Genomic DNA, 22521 nt, shown 5'->3' with positions numbered 1-22521 from the left:
TTGAACCATCTTCTACTGCTTTCCCAGGCCATAGCAGAGAGCTGCATCGGAAGAGGAGCAGCCAGGACTAGAACCAGTGCCCATATGGGATGCTGGTACTTCAGGCCAGGGTTTTAACCCTCTGTGCCATAGCACCGGCCCCAGATTAGCTCGCTTGCTCTCTCTCTCTCTCTCTCTCTCATACTCTCTTTCTTACTCTCTCCCTTGACCCATTGGGCCTCCCCCACCCGACAGTAAACCTTTTCTCCAACTCCGGTGTTTGTTTTGTGGAGGCCTTACATTGGTGCCATGACTCAGATCCAGGTTCCGCCATTGACTTTGCTCTCCACTCAGGATTTGACCTGCCTTGAGGTTCTGGATTTCTGTCAGTCACAAAACATGCCCCTGGGACTCCTTCCACGCCACTTCATGATCTCCATCCATACACCAGCATTTCAAATCCTGAGTTAAGATGCGGAATGAGAGATTCTCACAATAATCTCCACTGTGGGTTGTGGTTCTTCTCTGCTTAATCTCGAAGTCCTGGTACTGGGCACCATGACTCCTATGGCTTCATGCCTCTACAGACTCTGGGCATCAGTGAATGTGGATGATGACTCAAGCTCCTGTTTCCCTTCTGCAGACTAGGGCCAGGGCTCCAGTGGGTGCATGGGTGATAAACCCTGCCCTCTGTTTCCATATCTTGCTGTTGGACAGCCATGATCTCTAGGATGCCTGATATCTGCTGATCCAACTCTACAGGCTGCCATGGGAGCTGCTTCCTCCCATATTCTATCCAAGCCTCCTCTCCATTGTCTCCTGCTTTGATAACTCAGTCCAAATGGTTGTTTAATGACATGTTTAACCCTAACATTATTGGGATCTCTACCACTTCTGTGAACGTTAGGAAAAGTTGAAGCTTTCCTATGTCTAAGCTTTCTCCTATCTCAGCTCTAAACTTTCTCCAGCTCAAACTCTCCACTTCCAAAGATCTCACCCAAAGGGCCAAAACCCCCTTCTTCTACGTTTGTGTCATGTTTTCACTGTCTTGGCTCACTGTACCTAACCCCCCCCCCCGCCCCGCCCCGCCCCGCCCAGGAATTCTGACCTAATCTCAGAATTAGGCCTTGTCCAAAGCCTACTCCCCTGTCTTATCAATTATCTTCCCTAACACCCTCCTCCTGAAGAAGCAAGCACAACTTGGTTCTCTCCATGCCTTTGCCCGACAGCCCTCATCCTCCAACTGGTCTTTGCCTCTCCCCCTCCTGTTTCAGTTTTGCCGTAAGAATAGCAAGGGAGTGATGATTCCATCTTTCAGAGCTCCCTGTTTAGGGCAAAACTAAGTAGGTATTCTACCCTTTTGATGGCTTTTTCATTTTACATGAGTAAGTAAGACAGGATAATGAGGTCTTTGATTGTTTTTGTCCCTGCTTTTAACTGAATACCAAGCTGAGCTGCCAGGTCTCCCCAGTTTCTACAAACTTAATTTCTTGGTTTCATTAGGGAGCATTTCCTAGATTGGCACTTCAAACAAGCCAGCTCACCGGATTAGTAACTATTTTCAGACACATCTTCTTTTCCATAATTGCCCTTATTCTTTCACCTATCAGATTCTCCTCCTTAAAATCTCTCTCTGTGGCTGGCTCCAAGGCTCAGTAGGCTAATCCTCTGCCTGCGGCATCGGCACCCCAGGTTCTAGTCCAGGTTGGGGCGCCGGATTCTGTCCTGGCCCCTCCTCTTCCTGTCCAACTCTCTGCTGTGGCCAGGGAGTGCAGTGGAGGATGGCCCAAGTGCTTGGGCCCTGTACCTGCATGGGAGACCAGGAGAAGCACCTGGCTCCTGGCTTTGGATTGGCGCGGTATGCTGGCCACAGCGTGCCTGCCGCAGCGGCCATTGAGGGATGAACCAACGGAAATGGAAGACCTTTCTCTCTGTCTCTCTCTCACTCTCTACTCTGCCTTTAAAAAAAAAAAAAAAGAAAAAGAAAAAATATCTCTGTAACCATCTACTCTGATGCTCTCCACTATGAAACCTTACAATAATGGTGAACAATCTCCAGTGGACTTCTTGTCCCTGGCACATCGGCCCTAGCCCACTTTTAGGACCTGCCTTGCAGCTGCTTGAACTTTTGTTTCAGAGGCAGTCCCAAATGGCTGACTGTTGACTAGAGCATCATTGGCCTAAGGTATTCTTAGGGAAAAAAGCAACTGTAACTAGACATTGAGTTTGAAGAAATTTTTCTCTATGAGTCTAGGAATATCACTGCCTTTAAAAATATGGCTTTGTAACTTGCCAATCCTATTTTGCAATTCGTTTCAACAAGTTTTTGATAATATAGCAATGGGTAATCAGTACTCACTGAAGCCCCTAAAGTAGATTTTGCAGTCTCTGGTTTAATGCCATTGATTTATAGCTAGAGGTTTATAAAAGGAGTACAATTCCATATGAATGCATTTTTGACCTTAATTTGTATATAGGTGTAATATAATATCAGCATCTTATGTCATTTAGGTGTAATTGCTAAATGTAAATTTGGTAAAGGCAAATGAGATAAATGTGTCTAAATGTAAACTTACATAATCTTAGCACCTTAAATTCTATAGAAAACCTATTTGGGTTTGTTAATAAATACATTTACATAAACTGTTTATGAAAAATAGTTCAACACTGCTTAAAAGTAACTAAGGCTGATGTGTTACCTTATTTAGAAAATGTTGTCCAGGGGCAGGCGCCGTGGCTCACTTGGTTGATCCTCTGCCTGCAGTGCCGGCATCCCATATGCGCCCCGGTTCTAGTCCCGGTTGCTCCTCTTCCAGTCCAGCTCTCTGCTGTGGCCCCGGGAGAGAAGTGGAGGATGGCCCAAGTGCTTGGGCCCCTGCACCCGCATGGGAGACCAGGAAGAAACATCTGGCTCCTGGCTTTGGATCAGTGCAGCGCCAGCTGTAGTGGCTATTTGGGGAGTGAACCAATGGAAGGAAGACCTTTCTCTCTGTCTCTCTCTCTCACTGTCTATTACCCTACCTGTGAAGTTAAAAAAAAAAAAAAAAAGGAAATGTTGTCTTAATTTGGATACAAAAGCTATTAATCTATTTCTCTTTGACATAGAATTAGAATCAGATCCTCTGTTAAAGCAATGAGTTAAGGTAATCTGTTACATTCTCTTAATGTCTCTGTTAGGTTCTAATTGTTTAAAAACAACTGAGTTTTAAAAGAGTTATGATTTAACTGTGCAACACTCATTCCTATAAATAGCTTCAGAAGAGAATTTTCCTCTTAATCTTTTACCCTAAATTTCTCCTTCATTCTGAAACCCATTGTCCTTAGGGAATAAAAAATTTTGGAAAAGGGAAACAAACTTAACTCATCAGTTCACCCAATCCTCATTGTTAACATTATCACGAAGTTGTGACCCACCAACAATTTTACACCTAGATTTTTAGCTTTTGTGCATCTTAGTCTATTCCATGGTCCATTTTACTCTCAGATTGTCCATGCCATCCTGCCATTTCCCTAAGCTTTGGCACTTATTCAACCTTTTCTGTATGCTTTCATTCTTATTTTAATTACCTCTTACTCATACTTTAATTAAACTTCATCAATTGAGGTTAATTTTTCAAAAACACAAAAGTAAAAATAGAAAATGAAAAGCCCACAACTTCACTAATCCATGATGGCATTGGCATGCATTTCCCAAAACGTGTTCTCTACTTATTTACTCCTTTTCAGAACTGGTATTAAACACTATGGACAATTGTTTTTTTCCCTTCTGTTTCAATATAATATTATATCTTGATCACTTTTCAAATGTTCAGACACTTTTTGTAAATACAACAAGTAAATGACACATGATTTCAGTTGTACATTGCTTCAGCTAGTTTCTTTTAGGACAGTAATCAAATGATTTTTGGTTTTGTTTTTATAAATAATGATTTTACGCATGATTCTATACATGTTTCTGTTCTCAAAATTCTATTTCTATAAAGAAATTGATAAACTGGAAAATATATATATACTTTCTAACTGATACAAATTTCTAAATTCCTTTTTATCAATGTACTGAGTATACTTCTGAAAGTAGAAAAATTATTCTTTTACCTTAATAATATCTTGATAATAATTTATTATATAGGTACTAGATGAAAAATTATTTTCTTGTGATGAAGAACAAAGGCTGACAAAGTTTTGTCGTCTGTCACATTTCTCAGAGAGTGCTCATTGTGCTCTGAAAGTCATTTTGCTTGTTTCCTGAGGGCTGCAGTGTCTGGGTCAGTTGTTCTCAGAGATGACTTTGTGATGAGATGCAACAGCCTGAGAAACTTTTTCACTATGTCCTTGGATCAGTGGAGCAGATGGAGTCATGGTGATACTGTTACCCTTGATTCAGGGGTCTTTCCCACAACATGCTCGGATAACCCTGTCCCTGATCTGTTTGGTTCTAACTCCATAGATGATGGGATTGAGCATGGGAGGTACCAGTAGATAGACATTAGCAAACATGATGTGTACCACTCGGGGCACATGATGGCCAAAGCGGTGGGTGAGGAATGTGAAGAGGGCTGGAATATAAAAAGCCAAGATTACACAGATATGAGAGGCACATGTGCCAAAAGCCTTAAGGCGGGCTTCACCTGAAGGTAACCGCAGCACAGCTCTCAAAATCATCACATAGGATATACCAATGACAATTATATCAAAGCCAACCACAGAGAAGGCTCCAAACAGCCCATACACACGATTGACTCTTGTATCAGCACACACCAGCTTCAGCACAGCCATGTGCTCACAGTATGATTGGGGAATGACCTTGTTGGGGCAGAAGGGCATCCTGGAGACCATGAAGCAGAAGGGGCTCACCCATAGCAGCCCTCTCACCATCACGACTGCCCCCAGTTTAACCACTACAGCTGTGGTGAGGATGCTAGAGTGCCGGAGCGGGAAGCAGATAGCCACGTAGCGGTCCAAGGCCATAGCCATGAGGATCCCAGACTCCACTGAAGAGAAGGCATGGATGAAGAACATCTGGATGAGGCAAGCATGATATTCAATCTCGTGTGCATGAAACCAGAGTATGGCCAACATTTTCGGTTGAGTGGAAGAGGAGAGGACTAAATCAGTGATAGCCAACATGGCCAGAAAAAGATACATGGGCTCATGCAATGTGTGGTCGGTTCGGATTATATGAAGGATAATGATATTGCCAACTGTGGCCACAACATACATAATACAGAATGGAAAGGCAATCCAAAATTGGGAATTCTCCAGTCCTGGAATTCCAAGCAGGATGAAGGATGCAGGATGAGAAGAGCTGTTTGCTGACGTCAACATCAAGTGATGGTTAATATGCTCTCCATTGGGAAGGTCATGTACTCTCTGCAGATAATAACAGTCAAAGCAATTATTATTATTCAATGGACTTTCATATGATACACTTGGGCTATAAGGCTATTAGGTTTAATTTCAAACTGTTTTAATAAATAAAACTTTGCAACAGGAAATCGTGTTACACATTGTAGTTTATTTATAGTTGTATCGTTCAAAACAGGGTGAGTCATACTAATATCAAGTATAATTAGATTTTAAGAATTAATAGCTTTTATTAAAGTAGAGTACGGTGATATAAATACTTTCTGACAGATAATATTGTAGGAATTTTTTCTATTATTTAGAACTAACAGTATGTTCTGTCTTTCTCACAGTTTCATTTTATCCCTCTGTTATGTCACTCAGATAACTTTTCAGGATAGGAAGTCAGCCTGACTTAAAGGTTGATAGAAACTTGAGTAGTGGTCTTGAGTTACCTTTACCTCTATTGCTGTTAATATAAGGGTTTGGACTGGAAGAAAACTCAGAACAACTGCACATCTGCAACTGAAGAATTACCCTTAGTGTTTAGAACCTCCTAGATTAGGTATCAGCAAACATAAATATTCTAGGCTTTGTGAATATACATTCTTTGTTGCAATTCTTCACCTAAATAGTTTCTTATATATATATATATACACACATATATATTTTAGCCTATTTACATGTATATATATATAGTTATAGTTCCAAAGCAGATATAATCAATGTATAATGGCATGCTTATGACTATAATCCAATTAAAATTTAGTTAGCTGAATAGGCTATAAGTTGAATTTGGTCAACAAGTTATAATTTGCCAGTGCCTCTTCTAGATGAGCAAATTGTCTTGAGGTCAGCCTTGAGCCCTGTAGGATCCTTAGCACCTATGTGTTTATTCTGAGTAAAAATTTATTAAACTTTTGTTGAAGAAATAAGAAATAAATGATATCATTTAGAGACAACTAACTCACCAGCTGATTGCAATGTCTTTAAATCTCCTGGTAAAATCCTCTCAACTCTACTTTGAGCCATGCCTACAAGGCAGTTATATTCTTGTCTAATTCTAGAGGTTGCCTTGCTGTCATTCAATACTATGTGAACATTGCCCTCTGATCTTTCTTGTGTGGTTTGGTTCTACTGTCAGATCCCTTTGGTGAACACAGCCTGCTTTAGAGTCAATGTCACAAAGCTTAATTTGTTCTTGTGAAATGCCTTTAATTATGGAATCTCACTTGTCCTGTGGTCTTGGATGGAGAACTTCAGTTCTCATCTTCATTATGGAAACAAATTGATAAGAAGAGCTTTCTCTCAAATCCCCACTAACACATCTCCCCTAGAACTAACAATTGGTTTATTAAACTAGATTAAATGGCCTCTCCAAATAGTTTCTTCCAGGTCACAAATAGGTCTAGTGTTACTCTAATTTTCCCCAGATTTATATAGTATGAGCAAAATGAAGCTCAAACATGTAAGTCTTGTTCTGAACTGGAAAGTTCCCATTCTACCCAGATAATAGCTACAGGACTGCTCAAAACAGAAACTCCCATATAATGTATAGTGAAATTCAGTAACACAAGTATCTGGGGCAGAGGGTCTATGCTTTATGCCTTTTGTTTGGCCTGGTTTTCCCAGCAAGTCTTATCTATTCTGTTTGAGCCAATGTCTTCCTCATCACCTGCCTTTCCCCCAACTATGTCACCTTCTGCTGTGTGAACATAGTCACCAACGATCAGCCCAGCTGGCAAAATACTTAAATCCACCTTCCTGTCCTGAAAGGTAGGCACAGATGATCAAATTGCCATTGGGTTGAATGATGGAAATATAAACAGTAGGAGAAAGGAAAACAATATAACTTCCCTTCCTGTCCACCCCTCTTTACTCCTGTACACTGATATTGAATGTATGCTTTTTTTCCTTCACTCAGAGTAAAACACAAATAGTGCATACTAAAGACTGAAATTAAGTTATATCCTTTTCAAGCATTACAGCTAGGGATCACACTTGATCTTCAGACTCAATTTTTCTCTTCCCAGAAGGCAGCTACCTTGTAGAAATTTTCTGTAATTTTGGTTCAGGAAACATGGCTCACAGAACCGTGTCCTCACAGGGTAGAACTCACTGTTCAACTGTGAATATGGGTGTGAATCACATGATGGTGCCCACTGGCTCTGTTGGAGCTCCACGTCTCCACTCATTGTGAGGAAATTGTTGTAAATGTGTCAGTCAGGGATAAATGTTTTCATAAAATAATCAGAGATCTTACTGAAGAATAAGTTGAGAGAAGTTTAAATTTTGATTTCTCACTTTGAGGTATCTAAACTAAGGGTATTTCAGTGATTCTGGAGTACGTGGTGTTCAGCTCCAAACTCATTCTGGGGTCTACCTGGAGGATATAGAGGATATAGTGGAGGCCCTGAGTCTTCTCCCATTGTCAGAATAAAGGTTTGTGGTCACAGATCATTGAACCTGAAGCTCCATTGAGTTCATTCTTTCTGAACAGTCATTGTCTTGCTATTTCCTCTTCCTGGAACTTCTGCAAATTCTACTTCTTCTGGAAAGGGCAGAGGTGCCCGAGACAGAGAATCACTCACCTTGAGTTCTGCTGTGTCTTTGATCCAGATGGACATGGTCATGAGTGCTTCAATAAGCTCCTAGGATTCAGTCTTTGATAGAGATCTCAGACTAAGGCCGATTTAAAGGACTATGTCTGATCTTTCACTTACCTCACACTTTAGTTTTTTTTTTCTTATCTCTAATCCCCACTGAATTACACCCATACTGACTTCCTTTGAGACTAGAGGCTAAGCTGGAAATATTAACCCCTAACTCCCTGTGTCATCCATATACACAATACAAAGGCAGGGGATTTGCATGCATGTGCAAGAAGATGTGTAATTACTTGAAAGTGAGCTTATCTGTATGCATGCATTTTTTGAGTTAGCGTATGTACATTTACAATTGAAGGGATATTTTCTGACATTTTAAAATTTTTTGAAATTTTATGTATGTTGATGTGTGTATCTGAGAGGCCTATTACTAAACATATGCAGTTTATATAAGCAACTTTATTTGCTACTGGATATATGAGTGATCTTTAAAAATTTCACATAAAATGTATATTTTGAATAAACTAGTGTGGATTTCAAGAAGTGTTTGAATCAAAATACACTCAACTTTTTTGATTGATTTATTTATTTGAAAGGCCTAGTTACAGAGAGGCAGAGCGAAAGAGGTTTTCCATCCACGGTTCACTTCCCAGATGGCTGCAAAGGCAGCACTACACTAATCCAAAGCCAGGAGCCTGGAGCTTCCTCTGGACCTCCCACATAGGGGCAAGGACCCAAGGACTTGAGCATCTTCTGCTGGTTTCCCAGGCCATAGCAGAGCACTGGATTGGAAGTAGAGCAGCTGGGACTTGAACTGGTGCCCATATGGGATGCCGGCACTGCAGGCAGTGGCTTTTAATTTATATTTTAATTCATATTTTCCACAACATTTTGACATGCCCTTGTTTGTATATGTAAAGTATAAATCCTTATTGTTTAAAATATGTATAAATATTGGGATACTAGCAGCCTATGCATTTCTGATCCCTGAAGGTTCATGCTTGTGAAGGAATAAGCCACACTATATGCATCAGATAAAGTGAAATTACATATCAGTGTGCACCATATGAGTATGTACACAAATCAGTGTATACATAAGGGTATGTATATACCACGAGTGATGGTTTAATGAGGATGTTGCCAACATATTGCAGCTTCATTGTGTTGAGGCCTAGTTTTGCTTCTGGAGCAGCTCACTTCTGAATGGATGATTATCTTTAGATGGAAAAGAAATTCCTTTGGAGATCTTGCCATAGTCATGTCAGGAACAATAAAACCAGAAGTTCCTCCTTTCTCAACAAAATGATTAAAACCAACAAAGAGCTCCTACTTTTTCTCATCCCCTATATAGAATCCTGTTGAGATTCTCTTATATTTCTTTAATACTCCCTGATTTATTTCATTTCATCTTTGAAGAGATGTCAAAAGATGTGAATAAAAGGCATTAAAAACAGCGAAAAAGGATTTACTTTCAGAGAACAAACAGTCCAACTCCAGAATATATGCTTTTCTTGTGTTTCTAAATAAATTTTAGCATTATTTTTTTCTAGATCTGAGAAGAATATCCCTGATTTAAGAGACCTTGAATAGTGAAAGCAGTTTATACAACAAAAACAAAGCAGGAGGCATTACTATACCAGATTTCAAGACATACGACAAGGCAGTTATAATCAAAACAGCATGGTACTGGTAGAGAAAAAAAAGACATGTTGACCAATGGAACAGAATAGAAAGTCTTGAAATCAATCCATATTTCTATAACCAACCTTTCTTTGACAAAGAAGCTAAAATCAGTCCCTGGAACAAGGACAGTCTCTTCAACACATGGTGCTGGGAAAACTGGATCTCTACAGGCAGAAGTATTAAACAAAACTCCTACCTTACATCTCACACAAAATCCACTCAAAATAGATAAAAGACCTAAATATATGACCCAATGCTATCAAATTACTAGAGAACATTGGGGAAGCCCTACAAGACATTGGCATAGGCAAACATTTCTTGGAGAAGACCCCAGAAGCACAGGCAATCAAAGCCGACATCGACAAATGGGATTACATCTACCTGAGAAGCTTCTGCACTGCAAAAGAAGCAATCAGCTAAGTGAAGAAGCAAATGACAGAATAGGAGAAAATACTTACAAACTATGCAATTGATAAAGGATTGATATCCAGAATCTATAAAGAGCTCAAGAAACTTAACAACAACAAAACAAACAATCCAGTTAAGAAATGGGTAAAGGATTTGAATAGACATATTTCAATTCCATTCAAATGGCCAACAGACACATGAAAAAATTTTCTGGATTATGAGCCATCAGGGAAATGCAAATCAAAACCATAATGATGGGGCCAACACTGTGGTGTAGCCAGTAAAGCCGCCACCTGCAGTGCCAGCATCCCATATGGGCACCGGTTCAGGACCAGCTGCTCCACTTCTGGTCCAGTTCTCTGCTATGGCATGGGAAAGCAGTGAGATGGCCCAAGTCCTTGGGCCCCTGCACCGGCATGGGAAGACCAGAAGGAAGCTCCTGGCTCCGGATCAGCGCAGCTCCAGCCTTTGTGGCCAACTGGGGGATGAACCAGCAGATGGAAGATCTCTCTTCTCTCTGTCTCTCCTTTTCTCTCTATGTAACTCTGACTTTCAAATAAATAAATAATCTTAAAAAAAAACCACAAAGAGGTTTCACCTCTTACTAGTTAGAATGGCTCTCATACAGAAATCAACAAATAATAAATAATGGCAAGGATATCGAGAAAAAGATACTTTAATCCATTGTTGGCAAGAATGTGAACTGGTGCAGCCATTTTGGAAACAGTGTTGAGATAACTCAGAAAGCTAAAAATAGATCTATCATATGACACAGCCATCCCACTCCTGGGAATTTACCCAAGGGAAATGAAATCACACTAAAGTGTCATCTTCATGTTTAGTGTAGCACAATTCACAATATTTAAGATATGGAATCAACACAGAGGTCCATTAGTTGATGACTGGATAAAGACTGGATAAAGAAATGATGGCATATATACACTGTGGAATACTACTCATGGCAAAAAAATTAGGAATCCTGTCTGTTGCAACAAAACGAATGCAATTAGAAACCATTTTATCTAGTGAAATTAGCCTGTCACCAAAAAGCAAATACCATATGTTTTCCTTGATCTGTGGTAACTAATAGAGTACCAAAAATGTCATGTATAGGAGTGAAATTGGCATTTTGAGATCTGATGATTTTTTTACAGCCCTTGTCTCTACTGTTGATGAACATTTTTTTTTCTCATACTATTTGTTGAACTCTTTACTTAGTTTAGGGTTAATCTTATGAGTATAAAGTAAACTGAAAATGGGTCTTTGTAAAAATTAAGAGCGGGAATAGGAGAGGGAGGAGGAAGAAATATGGCAGTGTTGGGGAGGTGTGGTGGGAAGAATCACTATGTTCCTAAATCTTTATATATAAAGTCTATGAAATTTGCATACTTTAAATAAAATTAAAAAAGGAATATTTGCTTCTCAAAACAAGAAAACCCAGCATAGATTTAAAGGCAAAAAAAACTCCCACAAAAATTGCCAATTTTAGAAGATTAACATCAATGTGTTTGTTTATGGTATATTGTCATCACCATAGGCACAAAGGACATGGTTTATTTTCAGGATCAGCATAATAAGATAAGAGAGAAAATTGTTTAGTTAGGGAACTCAGGCTAGAAGAGATACTCAAAGTTTCATTCCGTTGCTGATCAGGCTGACATTGTTCATAAAATTTTTGTCTTACCTTGTAAATTAGTTTTCTTCAGTATTTCTTTTAAACTCTGCATGTGAAGTACTCACTACAATGAAAGTAGGAGAAAGTTTAGGCTCTGTTTTCTTTTTTTTTTTTTTTTCTGCTATGTGTAGTTTTCTTGAAGATACATTTCTCCTTGAATTGAAAGTGACATCCAGGGGCAGGCCCTGTGTGTTTGCATTTCTTAACTCTTTCATAGACCTAAGTTTCAGAGTGGCACCAAAAAGGCACAACATCCAGGCTCTCCTGGAAGTAGATTCTCAGGCCACCATAACTTTTCAAATTTATTTGGGAATGATAGGCAAAGAGGGGCGTTCAGTAGAGAGGTCGTTATTTTTCAGACTGACCCTCCCCCAGGCCCCTCCTCCTTCCTTTCAGAAGCTAGTACTTATGCAGGATGCATTGAGGACTTAAGAAGTTTCTACTGAAGCCCAATCTCCATTAAAACGTGCAAAGATTTCTGGCCAGTATGCCAGTCCAGTTAAGTGGGTTACAATAAACTTTAGCCCCACCAATCTGGGATTGTACAAGGATAGAGCATAGAGGAATGTTTTGAGGAGCAATTTTAAAAATTTTCATTGATGTTTTATTTAATTGAAATACAGAGAGAGAGAGAGAGAGAGAGAGAGAGAGAGAGAGAGAAAGGGAGAGAGAGAGAGAGAGAGAGAGAGAGAGAGAATTTCATTCTCTGGTTAACTCTCTGAATATCCACAACAGTGGGGCTGCACTAGGCCAAAGCCAGAAGCCAGTAGCCCTGTCCAGATCTCTCATGGGGGTGGCAGGGCCGAAGCACTGGGGCTATGACTGCTGCCTTCCAGGATATGCTCTTGTGGGAAGCTGGAGTTGGAATCATAGTAGCCAGGACTTGAATCAGGCACTCTGATATGGGACATGAGCAACCTAAGCAGCAGTCTAACCTGCTGCGCCACAATGCCAGCCCCCATCTTTTACTCATCCTGTGTACAGAAACCTCATCTGTTATTATATTATTATGTGTAATGGATATACGAGTATAGAGATAAATGTGGTACGTGTACTTCTGTAGACATCTTTTCTCTTAAAATTCTTGCATATTATCTAGTTGTTCTTTTAGTCCATCATTTCAGTCATATTGATATGAAAAACAATAGCCATTTTTTTTCTTAATCACAGCCTCACTGTCTCCTGGAATCTTCACACCACTGATCCGCTGCTACGAACAAGAATACAAATGAGCAGATTATTGCTGTTGCAGGTTCATGGTAACTAGTCTTATCTGGACTTTCGAAATACTATGAAAGAGTTTTATATTTTTCTCCCTTTAAACATCAGATATATGATGCTTAAAAATCAATAAATGGGGCTCATGTTGTGGTGCTGTGGGTTAAGCTGCTGTTTGTGACACTGTTACCTCATATCAGAATGCCAGTTTGAATCCTGGCTACCCTGCTTACAAATACAGCTTCCTTTGTTGTTGTTGTTGTTTTTTTTTGTTTTTGTTTTTTTTTTTTTTTTTTTTGACAGGCAGAGTGTACATTGAGAGAAACAGACAGAACGGTCTTTCTTTTCTGTTGGTTCACCCCCCACCAGCACACTGCGCTGATCCAAAGCCAGGAGCCAGGTGCTTCTCCTGGTCTCCTGCAGGGGTGCAGGGCTCAAGGACTTGGGCCATCCTCCACTGCCTTCCTGGGCCACAGCAGAGAGCTGGACTGGAAGAGGAGCAACCAACCGGGACAGAATCCAGTGCCCCGACCGGGGCTAGGACCCGGGGTGCCGGCGCCACAGGCGGAGTATTAGCCTAGTGAGCAGCGGCGCCGGCCAATACAGCTTCCTTTTAATGCACCTGAGAAAGTGCTGGAAGATGGCCCAAGAGGGCTGTGACACTTATGAGAGCCCAGGATGAAGTTCCTGGCTCCTGGCTTGGGTCTGGCCTAGATCTCCTTGTGGCCATTTGGGGAGTGAGCCAGGAGATGGAAATCTCTGTCTCTGAGTCTCTGTCTCTGTCTCTTTCTTCTATCCCTTTGCCTTTCAAATAAACCTTTTAGTCTAGTCTGGCCCCTCTGGGTACAATGTTTCAAGGTAAGCTGCCTGGAACATCCTCTGAAAAACATCTCAAGTGAATGAACTGCCTTAGACTCCCTGTCTTTGTTCTAGTACCCCCTTTTTAATCTAAATACTATACTTTTGGTTACAAAGTCTGTTAGAGGTGGAAGTCTTGGTCTAGATTCTCTCTGCCTTTCTATAATTAGGCAGACTCTTGATGTCAACCTTTTAATACAGGTCCTAGACACTGAAGAAGTAAACCAAGAAAATGTATGTGCCCTACATGGACAAGTGGTTTTGATTGATTTTTGTTCCCCCAAAATTATGCTGAAGTCCCAAACTGAGTGCCTTAGAGCGTGAACTTATTTAGATAGAAGTTCAAGGCAGGTATGGTTACTAAATACAAGGTTATCCTGTGGTATATGACTTCCTAATACAATAAGACTAGGATCCTTGTAGAATAGTGGACTTGGACACAGAGAGGTACACACACACAGTGAGAGTGCCATGTGGACATGAAGGCAGAGATCAAGGTGATGCATTGGGAGCCAAGGTTTACTGAAAAGTGCCACAAGCTAGGAGTGAATCAAGGAATAGTTTCTAGTTTATTCCTCATAGCCAAGAAAAGAAATAACCCTGCCCATACCTTGGTCTTGGACTTTCAGCCTCCAGAACTGGAATACAATAAATTTCTGTTGTTAAATCCACTCAGTTTGTGATCCTTTGTTATAACACTGCAGTATCATAAGTCTTCATCTAAAAGTACTATACTTCACTGGCTAGTGGACTTTTAATTACAGTTGTAATGAAATTGCTTATGTAAAGAGGGATGCAAAACAATGTTATCTTTATTGGAAACATTTTTTCTTTATTTACTTTTTTATTTTTTCTGACACTAATTTCATGTTGATGCAATATTAATATGAAGAGAACAGATTCAATGCAGTTCATAAATACAATTCTAAGAATATGATAATATGATATTCACTTCTTCCTTCCCACCCTACTCCTCCCTCCCTCCCTCTACTTTTCTTCTGAAGAATCTAATCTAGAAATGGTTCCAATATATAATTAATTTTTTCTCAATAGAAAATTCAATGCAACTTACTGACAGAATAATATCTTTGTGGGGATGGAAGAACTGGACATCTACCTGGGAAAACAAAAAGAACCACAACTTCAACTTTTACCCAAGAATCTTATTTGAGATGCAACAATTCTAAATTTGAAAATAGTTTGCATGAACTCTCATATAGCTAAGATTGATTATATGACACAAAAGATATTAACCATTGAAGAAAAAAGTCAAAAATTGAGCTTCATCAGATTAAAAATAATATACTTCAAAAGATACCATTAGGTAAGTCATCAACAGAGAAAATTTTCACAGTGCAGGAATATGACAGAGAAAGCCCCATCCACAATCATTTAAATAAAGAAAAACAAACCTCCTAAGTAAATGGCTTAAGCAGGCACTTCACAATGTAGGGTAGATAAATGACCAATTCTCAGGGATAGGTTTTCAGGCTTATTATTCATTAGAAAAATGGAAATTTAAATCACCATGTGATGTCAAAGCAACCTCATTAGAATTAAATACAATGACAACTAAGTATTGGCAAGAATGCAGGTCAACTGGTGTGCTCACATCCAGTACAGTCACATCAAAAATATTTTTAGCAATTTCTAACAATATTGCACCCCCTTTAGTCCAAGGAGTTCCACTTTTAGTTAAATACTCCAAGTAAATGGTTTATAATTATCCATAAAGGTGTCTAATACTGTTTATAAAAACTGTAACCTAGGTTGCCAGCACTGTGGCACAGCAGGTTAAAGCCCTGACCTGCAGCACTGGCAGCCCATATGGGCAGTAATTCAAGTCCCGGCTTCTTCACTTCTGATCCAGCTCCCTGCTAATGTGCCTGGTAAAGCAACAGAGGATGGCCCAAGTGCTTGGACCCCTGCACCCATATGGGAGACTTGGATGAAGCTCCTGGCTCCTGGCTTCGGCCTGGCCCAGGCCCCGTCTCTGCGGTCATTTGGGGAGTGAGCCAGCAGATGGAAAACCTCTCTCTCCCTGTCTCTACTTCCCTCTATAACTCTGCCTTTCATATAAATAATAATAATAAAAGTCTTAAAAAAGTGAGTGGTGCTGGCACTGTGGCTCTGTGGCTCTTGTGGCTCTGTGGGTTAACGCCCTGGCCTGAAGCACCAGCATCCCGTATGGGCACTGGTCTGAGTCCTGGCTGCTCCTCTTCCGATCCAGCTCTCTGCTATGGCCTGGGAAAGCAGTAGAAGATGGCCCAAGTCCTTGGGCCCCTGCACCCGTCTGGGAGACCGGGAAAAAGCTCCTGGCTCCTGGCTTAGGATAGGCACAGCTCTGGCCATTGAGGCCAATTGGGGAGTGAACCATCGAATGAAAGACCTCTCTCTCTCCTTCTCTCTCTCTGCCTCTCCTCATTGTGTATCTCTGCCTTTCAAATAAATAAATAAATCTAAAAAAAAAAGGGTAACTTAATAGCTAAAATGTGCAAAGTTCTGTCAGTGATGAAACAAAATTTTCTATATCCTATAGAATACAACTCATCAAGAAGGAAAAAGAATGAAGAACTGAAAAGAAGTCTCTATATAAATATTGTGAAATTTCAAAGCATCAAGGATAAAGTGTAGACTCTTACTGTTTAAAATATTGACATAAAAAGATGACCTACAAAGAAAGCCCGTGAGATTAGTTTTAGTCTACTTGGCCCTAGAAGTGAACTTTGGAGATTTTTCCTGACAGTTTCTAACTGCAAATTTGTGTTCTAAGGCTTATCAGACTTGCAATTATTTTATTTGGATATTTTAAACATTTAGTATAGTATCGTAAATAAGAATTCTGGCACTGTAGCCAGAAAGGAGAATGCATAGATTCATCTAATAAACTAGCCTAAAAATGTTCAGGTAAAATCTTTCAAAGAACAATAATTCTGTTTATAACCAATCTATTAAGTGTGTCCAAAAGGGAGATTTTTTTAGACAGGAATAAAGAAAATATATCATTTTATAATCATTTTCCCTAAAGATAACAAAAAAACCTGGAGTAGGTTGTTCAGTGAGTGAAACATGTGTTCAGTAAATCTTACAATTTGCTAACCAAGCATGAGTTCATTTACTCAGTGCAGCTGTGTAAAGTAAACTCAGGAAGGAAACAGTATGGTATACCTTAAAAATGCAGATCCTATCAGAACTTTTCACAAAATGTGGCTTCAGGGAAAAGCAAGGCCAATACTCACAGCTCAGGCCTTCTTCTAGACATAGTGAATCAGAACTTTCATTTTATCAAGATCCTGGGTGATATTTTGTGCTCCTCAAATTTCTCAAGCATTTTCTTGTCCTTATGAACAAATAGGTGTAAGTCATCAGTGAGATAATTAAGAAAGCTTGTCTTTATCCTGAGATGAGAAAAACTAAAAGATAATTTAAATTCCAAAGACAAGTATAATTGTTCCAGAATACGACAGTCAAAAACAAATTCAATGGAAATTTAAATAAACATGAATCAATGTAAAGGGAAAATAACAATTTTCTTTCAGTGAGTGTGTATCTTTTCTTATACTGATGCATATTTAGTGATAGAAAATGATGTGACATTATTTTTTCCAGTCACTTTTTATATGTTGAATCTTCAAAAAATCATGGAAGATATGATTAAAAGATAAGCACATTTAGGCACAAAAATTGATATCCATACACATGAAGGATATTCAAGAAGCTTATTAAATATGTGCTTTAAAAAAAGTGTATGGATTTCAAAGTCTTATTGCACCTGAGTAAAGATTTTAGTTCCAATTTCCACAAAGATTTAAAAAGCATTCCGTACTCTGTGATGAATAATGTTTATTTGATTGCATTTCAATCAAAATTGATTTGCTTTTAAAGTTTGAATACCCTAACTCCATATATGAAATCATAGCTATAAGATTGTGTCAATATACAGATCTTATCTAGGGGCAGTAGTATGTTCTTTGTGGCTGAATTTGAGACAGGAGGGAGAAGAGAAGGAGGGAAGTGTAAGAATATTTATTCCTTGTACTCTGCAGGGAAGCAGGGTATAGCATGCAGGGAAAAATGAATTCTTATACTAATTTAAAAATATTGTAAAGATAAAAATATTAAAAGGAAGTTGTAAATATTTTTTCTAGATCTACTTCAGTCTAATGGGAGAAGCCTCCTGTAAAATTGTAGTCATCATGTTGAGGATTAAGTCCCAGGGGGGTCTTCTCAAGAGCTGGGAAATATGCAGAGCTCCTTATAGAGGGACCGGTTCCAAGAGCCTCCTGTATCCATACCTGGCTGGGCAGCAAGTGGAAAGAGCACCTCTCCTTCTGTTGGGAGCAAGGTGAGTGCTGGGGACGGAAAGAGCAAGCCCAGCAGAGACTGTTGAGGGCTAAACTGTGGGACTGGGAATAGAGTAGAGAGGTAGATAGGTTGTGGAAAGGCAGATACTTGGAGGCAAAGTACTATAAATCAGAAGGGGCAGAGGAGTAAAAATGTTGAGGAGTTCAGAGGAAGAGCCTGAAACTCAGTGCTGTGGGGATTAAGTGAGACATCAGCAAGAAGTTTGCAATAATTATTTCTTTATGGGAAAGCATCAAAGCCAACTATGGAATAGAAATAGAGCAGAATTAATGTGACCCTAAATGTGACATTTATTTTATATTTTGTTGCTGATTCACTCAGCTTTTATATGTGGCTGATTTCTGTATTTCTATTTTTTTTAGGAAATAAGCTTTTTAGTCACTTGACTTAGTATCAGATCCATCTTTAAACAGGATCCTTATTCTCTGAAATCTCTTCTAGCTCTCTTAGAGAAACCACATATATTTTGAAATAGTTCTTCAAATACATCTGCATGGTTTTGACCATGGAAACAGGTGGATCAGGGACATTTTTAAGTACAGAAAAGGGACCATGGAAGTCAATGGCTAATTAAGATCTTACTGTCAGTCATTGGAGGAGTAAAGCCTGCCATCTTCATCTTTATTATTTTGCCTGCCTAAGACAATCATCCATCCCAATAACCATAAATCCCAATATCCATCATTTTATCCGTGATCAAAATCCTGGACACAGAAATCCATACCTAGTGGCATGATTTCTTTTTTTCTTCATTTTCTTTAAAAACATTTTGTTCATTTGAGAGGTAGAGTTATGGGCAGTGAGAGGGGAGACAGAGAACCACCCTTCTGTTGGTTCACTCCCAAATGGCCGCAATGGCCGGAGCTGGGCTGATCTGAAGCCAGAGCCAGGAGCCTCCTCCAGTTGCTTCCCATGTTGGTGCAAGGGCCCAAGCACTTGGGCCATCTTCCACTGCCATCCCTGGCCATTAGCAGAGTGCTGGATAAGAAGAGGAGCAGCTGGGACCAGAACTGGCATCCATATGGGATGCTGGTGCTGCAGGCGGAAAATTAACCTACTACGCCACAGCGCCAGCCCCTTCATTCAGACCTAGTTTCTTTTTTCAAAGTCTTTCATCATCAATTAAACCACAAAACGTCAGCAGAAAACAGTAGACATGCAATTTAATTTAATGAGATGTATGAGTACCATCCTTAGATGTTCAGATTTATTTGATCTGGGCTGTGATCTTGGCTTCATATATTTTGAGGAGCTGTCCAAATGATTTTTAATGTGCTGGCATGGTTACAAGCTCTAATATAGTAGACTCATTTTATTGATAAGTTTTGAAAAGAGGGCTCCTCTTCCCTCCTTCTCTTTCTCCCCCCTCCTCCTTCTGTTTCCCCCTCCCTCCCTCACTCCATCTTTTTCTCCATTTTTTAAAAAAATATTTTTGGTGTTTCTCAACAGCTAGTTCCTTCCTCTGCAAAGTGCATATACTGCTATGTACCTACAAGAGGCAGGTGTAGGAATATAATTAAATAATACATATAAAATCCCAACATCACAGGGATCTCTCAACAAATGGGATCAATGCTTCTTATTCTTAGAGTGGTTTCTTGGACCACCCTATCATCATATATACTCAGATATGCTCTGGACATTCTTCTAAATCTATCCCAGTGAAGCTAAATAGGATCATCCACATTTCAAATATGACTTGGTTTGCACACTGCTTTATTCCATATTCAATTATTTATTTTAAAAAAATGCCAGAAATCAGATTTCTCATTAAATTTACTTAGGTGTTCTACCTAGGACTTTATAGTTGGGGATGATTTAATTGTGATGTTGTCATTACAGAGAATTATAGGCCCACTATCCTTAAGAAAATGTGTGTGGGACAACTCAAGGGATTCTCTTTTTTCAGTCAATGTGAAATACTGAGAGTCTAGGAGAGAAGTTTGAAGGGCTAGGAAACTCAGAAAATACTAAAGCTGTTCAAGAATTAGTAACAGTGATTTAGTGAACCTTTGAGTGCCAGAAGGATGTTCTAAGTGATAGGTAAAATGTTTATTACATGATATATTCAATTATCTAAATTTCCCTTTCTCCTCAGTCCTTCACTATGTTGCTCCTCAATCATACCAATGCTGAGCCTCTGACCTTCTTCCTGACGGGTATCCCAGACTTGAGAGCATCCCAGGTATGGATCTCCATTCCCTTTTGTCTCCTGTATGCTGTTGCCCTCTCTGGAAACAGCATGATCCTGTTGGTAGTACTCCGTGAACAGAGCCTCCATGAGCCTATGTATTATTTTCTCTCCATGCTCTCAGCCACGGACCTGAGCTTGTCTCTCTGCACACTCTCCACTACCCTTGGTGTCTTCTGGTTTGAGGCCCGAGAGATCAATTTAAATGCCTGCATTGCCCAGATGTTCCTTCTCCATGGATTTACTTTCATGGAGTCTGGGGTTCTTCTGGCCATGGCCTTTGATCGTTTTGTGGCCATCTGTGACCCACTGAGATACAACAGCATCCTCACAAATGCCAGGATTTCCCAGATTGGGGTGAGCGTGTTGATAAGGAATGTTGCTGTCATGTTGCCAGTTGTGCTTTTTGTCAAGAGGCTGTCCTTCTGCAGTACTCTTGTCCTTTCACATTCTTACTGCTACCACGTTGATCTCATTCAACTCTCATGCACAGACAACAGAATCAACAGCATCCTTGGTCTGTTTGCACTCTTCTCCACTACAGGGTTTGACTGCCCTTGCATCTTGCTGTCCTATATCCTGATCATCCGATCTGTTCTCAGCATTGCTTCCTCAGAGGAACGGCAGAAAGCCTTCAATACCTGCATATCACACATCAGTGCTGTGGCCATCTTCTACATCCCTCTCATCAGCTTGTCTCTTGTCCATCGCTACGGCCATTCAGCACCTCCATTTGTGCACACCATCATGGCCAACGTCTTCCTACTTATACCTCCTGTGCTCAACCCTATCATCTATAGTGTGAAGACTAAACAGATTCGAAAGGCCATTATCAAGATCTTAATTCAGAAGCAGCGCCAAATCTAATCATCACTCATCTTGGGATAGATAAAATCATCTATGAATAACTGTTTGCTAATAAGTGCTATGATAATATGATCATATAATTGCATGCAAAATACTTAGACTTGCCTCCAAGAGTCGGAAGTATGCCACTTACAGGTACGATGAGAATTTCTTAGTTTCTTTGTCAGTAAATCCATATCAACACCACTTAAATTATGTTTTCTTAATATAAAGTGAAATACTGTGGCTAAACAATTAGTCATTTTTGCAAGTCATGTGAAAGCCTTGCAAGATATTAATTCATGAGCTAGCAGTTAAAATGTCAGTTAAGATGCCCACATTCCATATCAGAGTATTCGGGTTTGATACCTGGCTCTGTCTCCTGACGCCGGCTTCCTAATAGAGCAGACCATAGTAGCCAGGGATGATAGCTCAAGTAATAGAGTACTTGCCACCTTTTAGGGGAGCTGGATTGAGTTCCTAGTTCCTGAGTTCTTCTCAGCTCAGTTCCAAGTGTTTCAAGCATTTGGAGATTGAATCAGACAGCAGATAAAAGAATGGATGTATTCTCCCTCCCTCCCTCCATTCCTTCCTCCCTCCCTCCCTTCCTTCCTCCCTCCCTCTTTTCCTTCCTCCCTCCTGTCCTCCCTTCCTTCCTTCCTTCCTTCCTTCCTTCCTTCTTTCCTTCTTTCCTTCTTTCCTTCTCTTCTCAAATAAATAAATACATATTTAAAACATTAATTCGGTCATTAATTAATTATATTCATTTGAGAGAGAGAATTCAATCTATATCTCTGGGTGACAATTATCTGCTGCCTACCAGGGTGCACATTAGCAGGAAGCTGGGATATGGAACAGAACCAGGACTAAAAACACAAGCAATATGCTATGAGATGTGGGTGTCCCAAGTGGCATTTTAGCTGTTATGCCAAACGCCGACCCTTCTTAAAATTTAAGAAGTCCATATTTAACATGGGAAACTTTTTCAGTGTGTCAGTTCTTTCCTTAATACATGCAAAACTTCTCTTTAGTTAGCTTTTTCCTAAAATTATTGACTGTCTACATGCTTCCAAAATAGGCATAACACACAGCAAATCCAAAATACACATGAAAGTAATTCAGTGTTGGCGCTTGCATAGGTGGAATTATTTTGCTGATTATGTTCAGAGCATAACCAATATAAATACAAAATATTACACCAAGTGCTTAACACCAGTTACCACTGATGTTAGCTAGACATTAAAAGTTGGTAATAACATTGCTAACATTCCAGGAATGAGGATAACACTATGTTTAAAAAATGTTTATTTAATTATTTTCGTATACTTGAAAGGCGGAGAGGGAGACAG

General features: G+C 39.7%; 2 protein-coding genes across 2 annotated transcripts; one reads left to right on the top strand and one right to left on the bottom strand.

Annotated features, from left to right (window-relative positions):
- Window positions 1-4359: 4359 nt before the first annotated feature.
- On the bottom strand, window positions 4360-5304 carry LOC100348122 (olfactory receptor 52R1-like). Its single transcript, XM_002708738.3, has one exon. It carries the CDS (start codon window positions 5302-5304, stop codon window positions 4360-4362), a length of 945 nt encoding a protein of 314 aa, XP_002708784.2.
- Window positions 5305-20242: 14938 nt separating this feature from the next.
- On the top strand, window positions 20243-21193 carry OR51F2 (olfactory receptor, family 51, subfamily F, member 2). The gene has a single exon (NM_001171429.1). The coding sequence runs from the start codon at window positions 20243-20245 to the stop codon at window positions 21191-21193; it is 951 nt and encodes a 316-aa protein (NP_001164900.1).
- Window positions 21194-22521: the final 1328 nt, after the last annotated feature.

This window comes from Oryctolagus cuniculus, chromosome 1, assembly GCF_964237555.1.
Source record: "Oryctolagus cuniculus chromosome 1, mOryCun1.1, whole genome shotgun sequence".
NCBI lineage: Eukaryota > Metazoa > Chordata > Mammalia > Lagomorpha > Leporidae > Oryctolagus > Oryctolagus cuniculus.
Note: the sequence above shows the minus strand (reverse complement) of the source record. Positions and strands in the feature narration are given on the sequence as shown.

Coding starts and splice junctions, on each gene's coding strand:
- LOC100348122 (XM_002708738.3), bottom strand. CDS start 5,304: ATGTTGACGTCAGCAAACAGCTCTTCTCATCCTGCATCCTTCATCCTG.
- OR51F2 (NM_001171429.1), top strand. CDS start 20,243: ATGTTGCTCCTCAATCATACCAATGCTGAGCCTCTGACCTTCTTCCTG.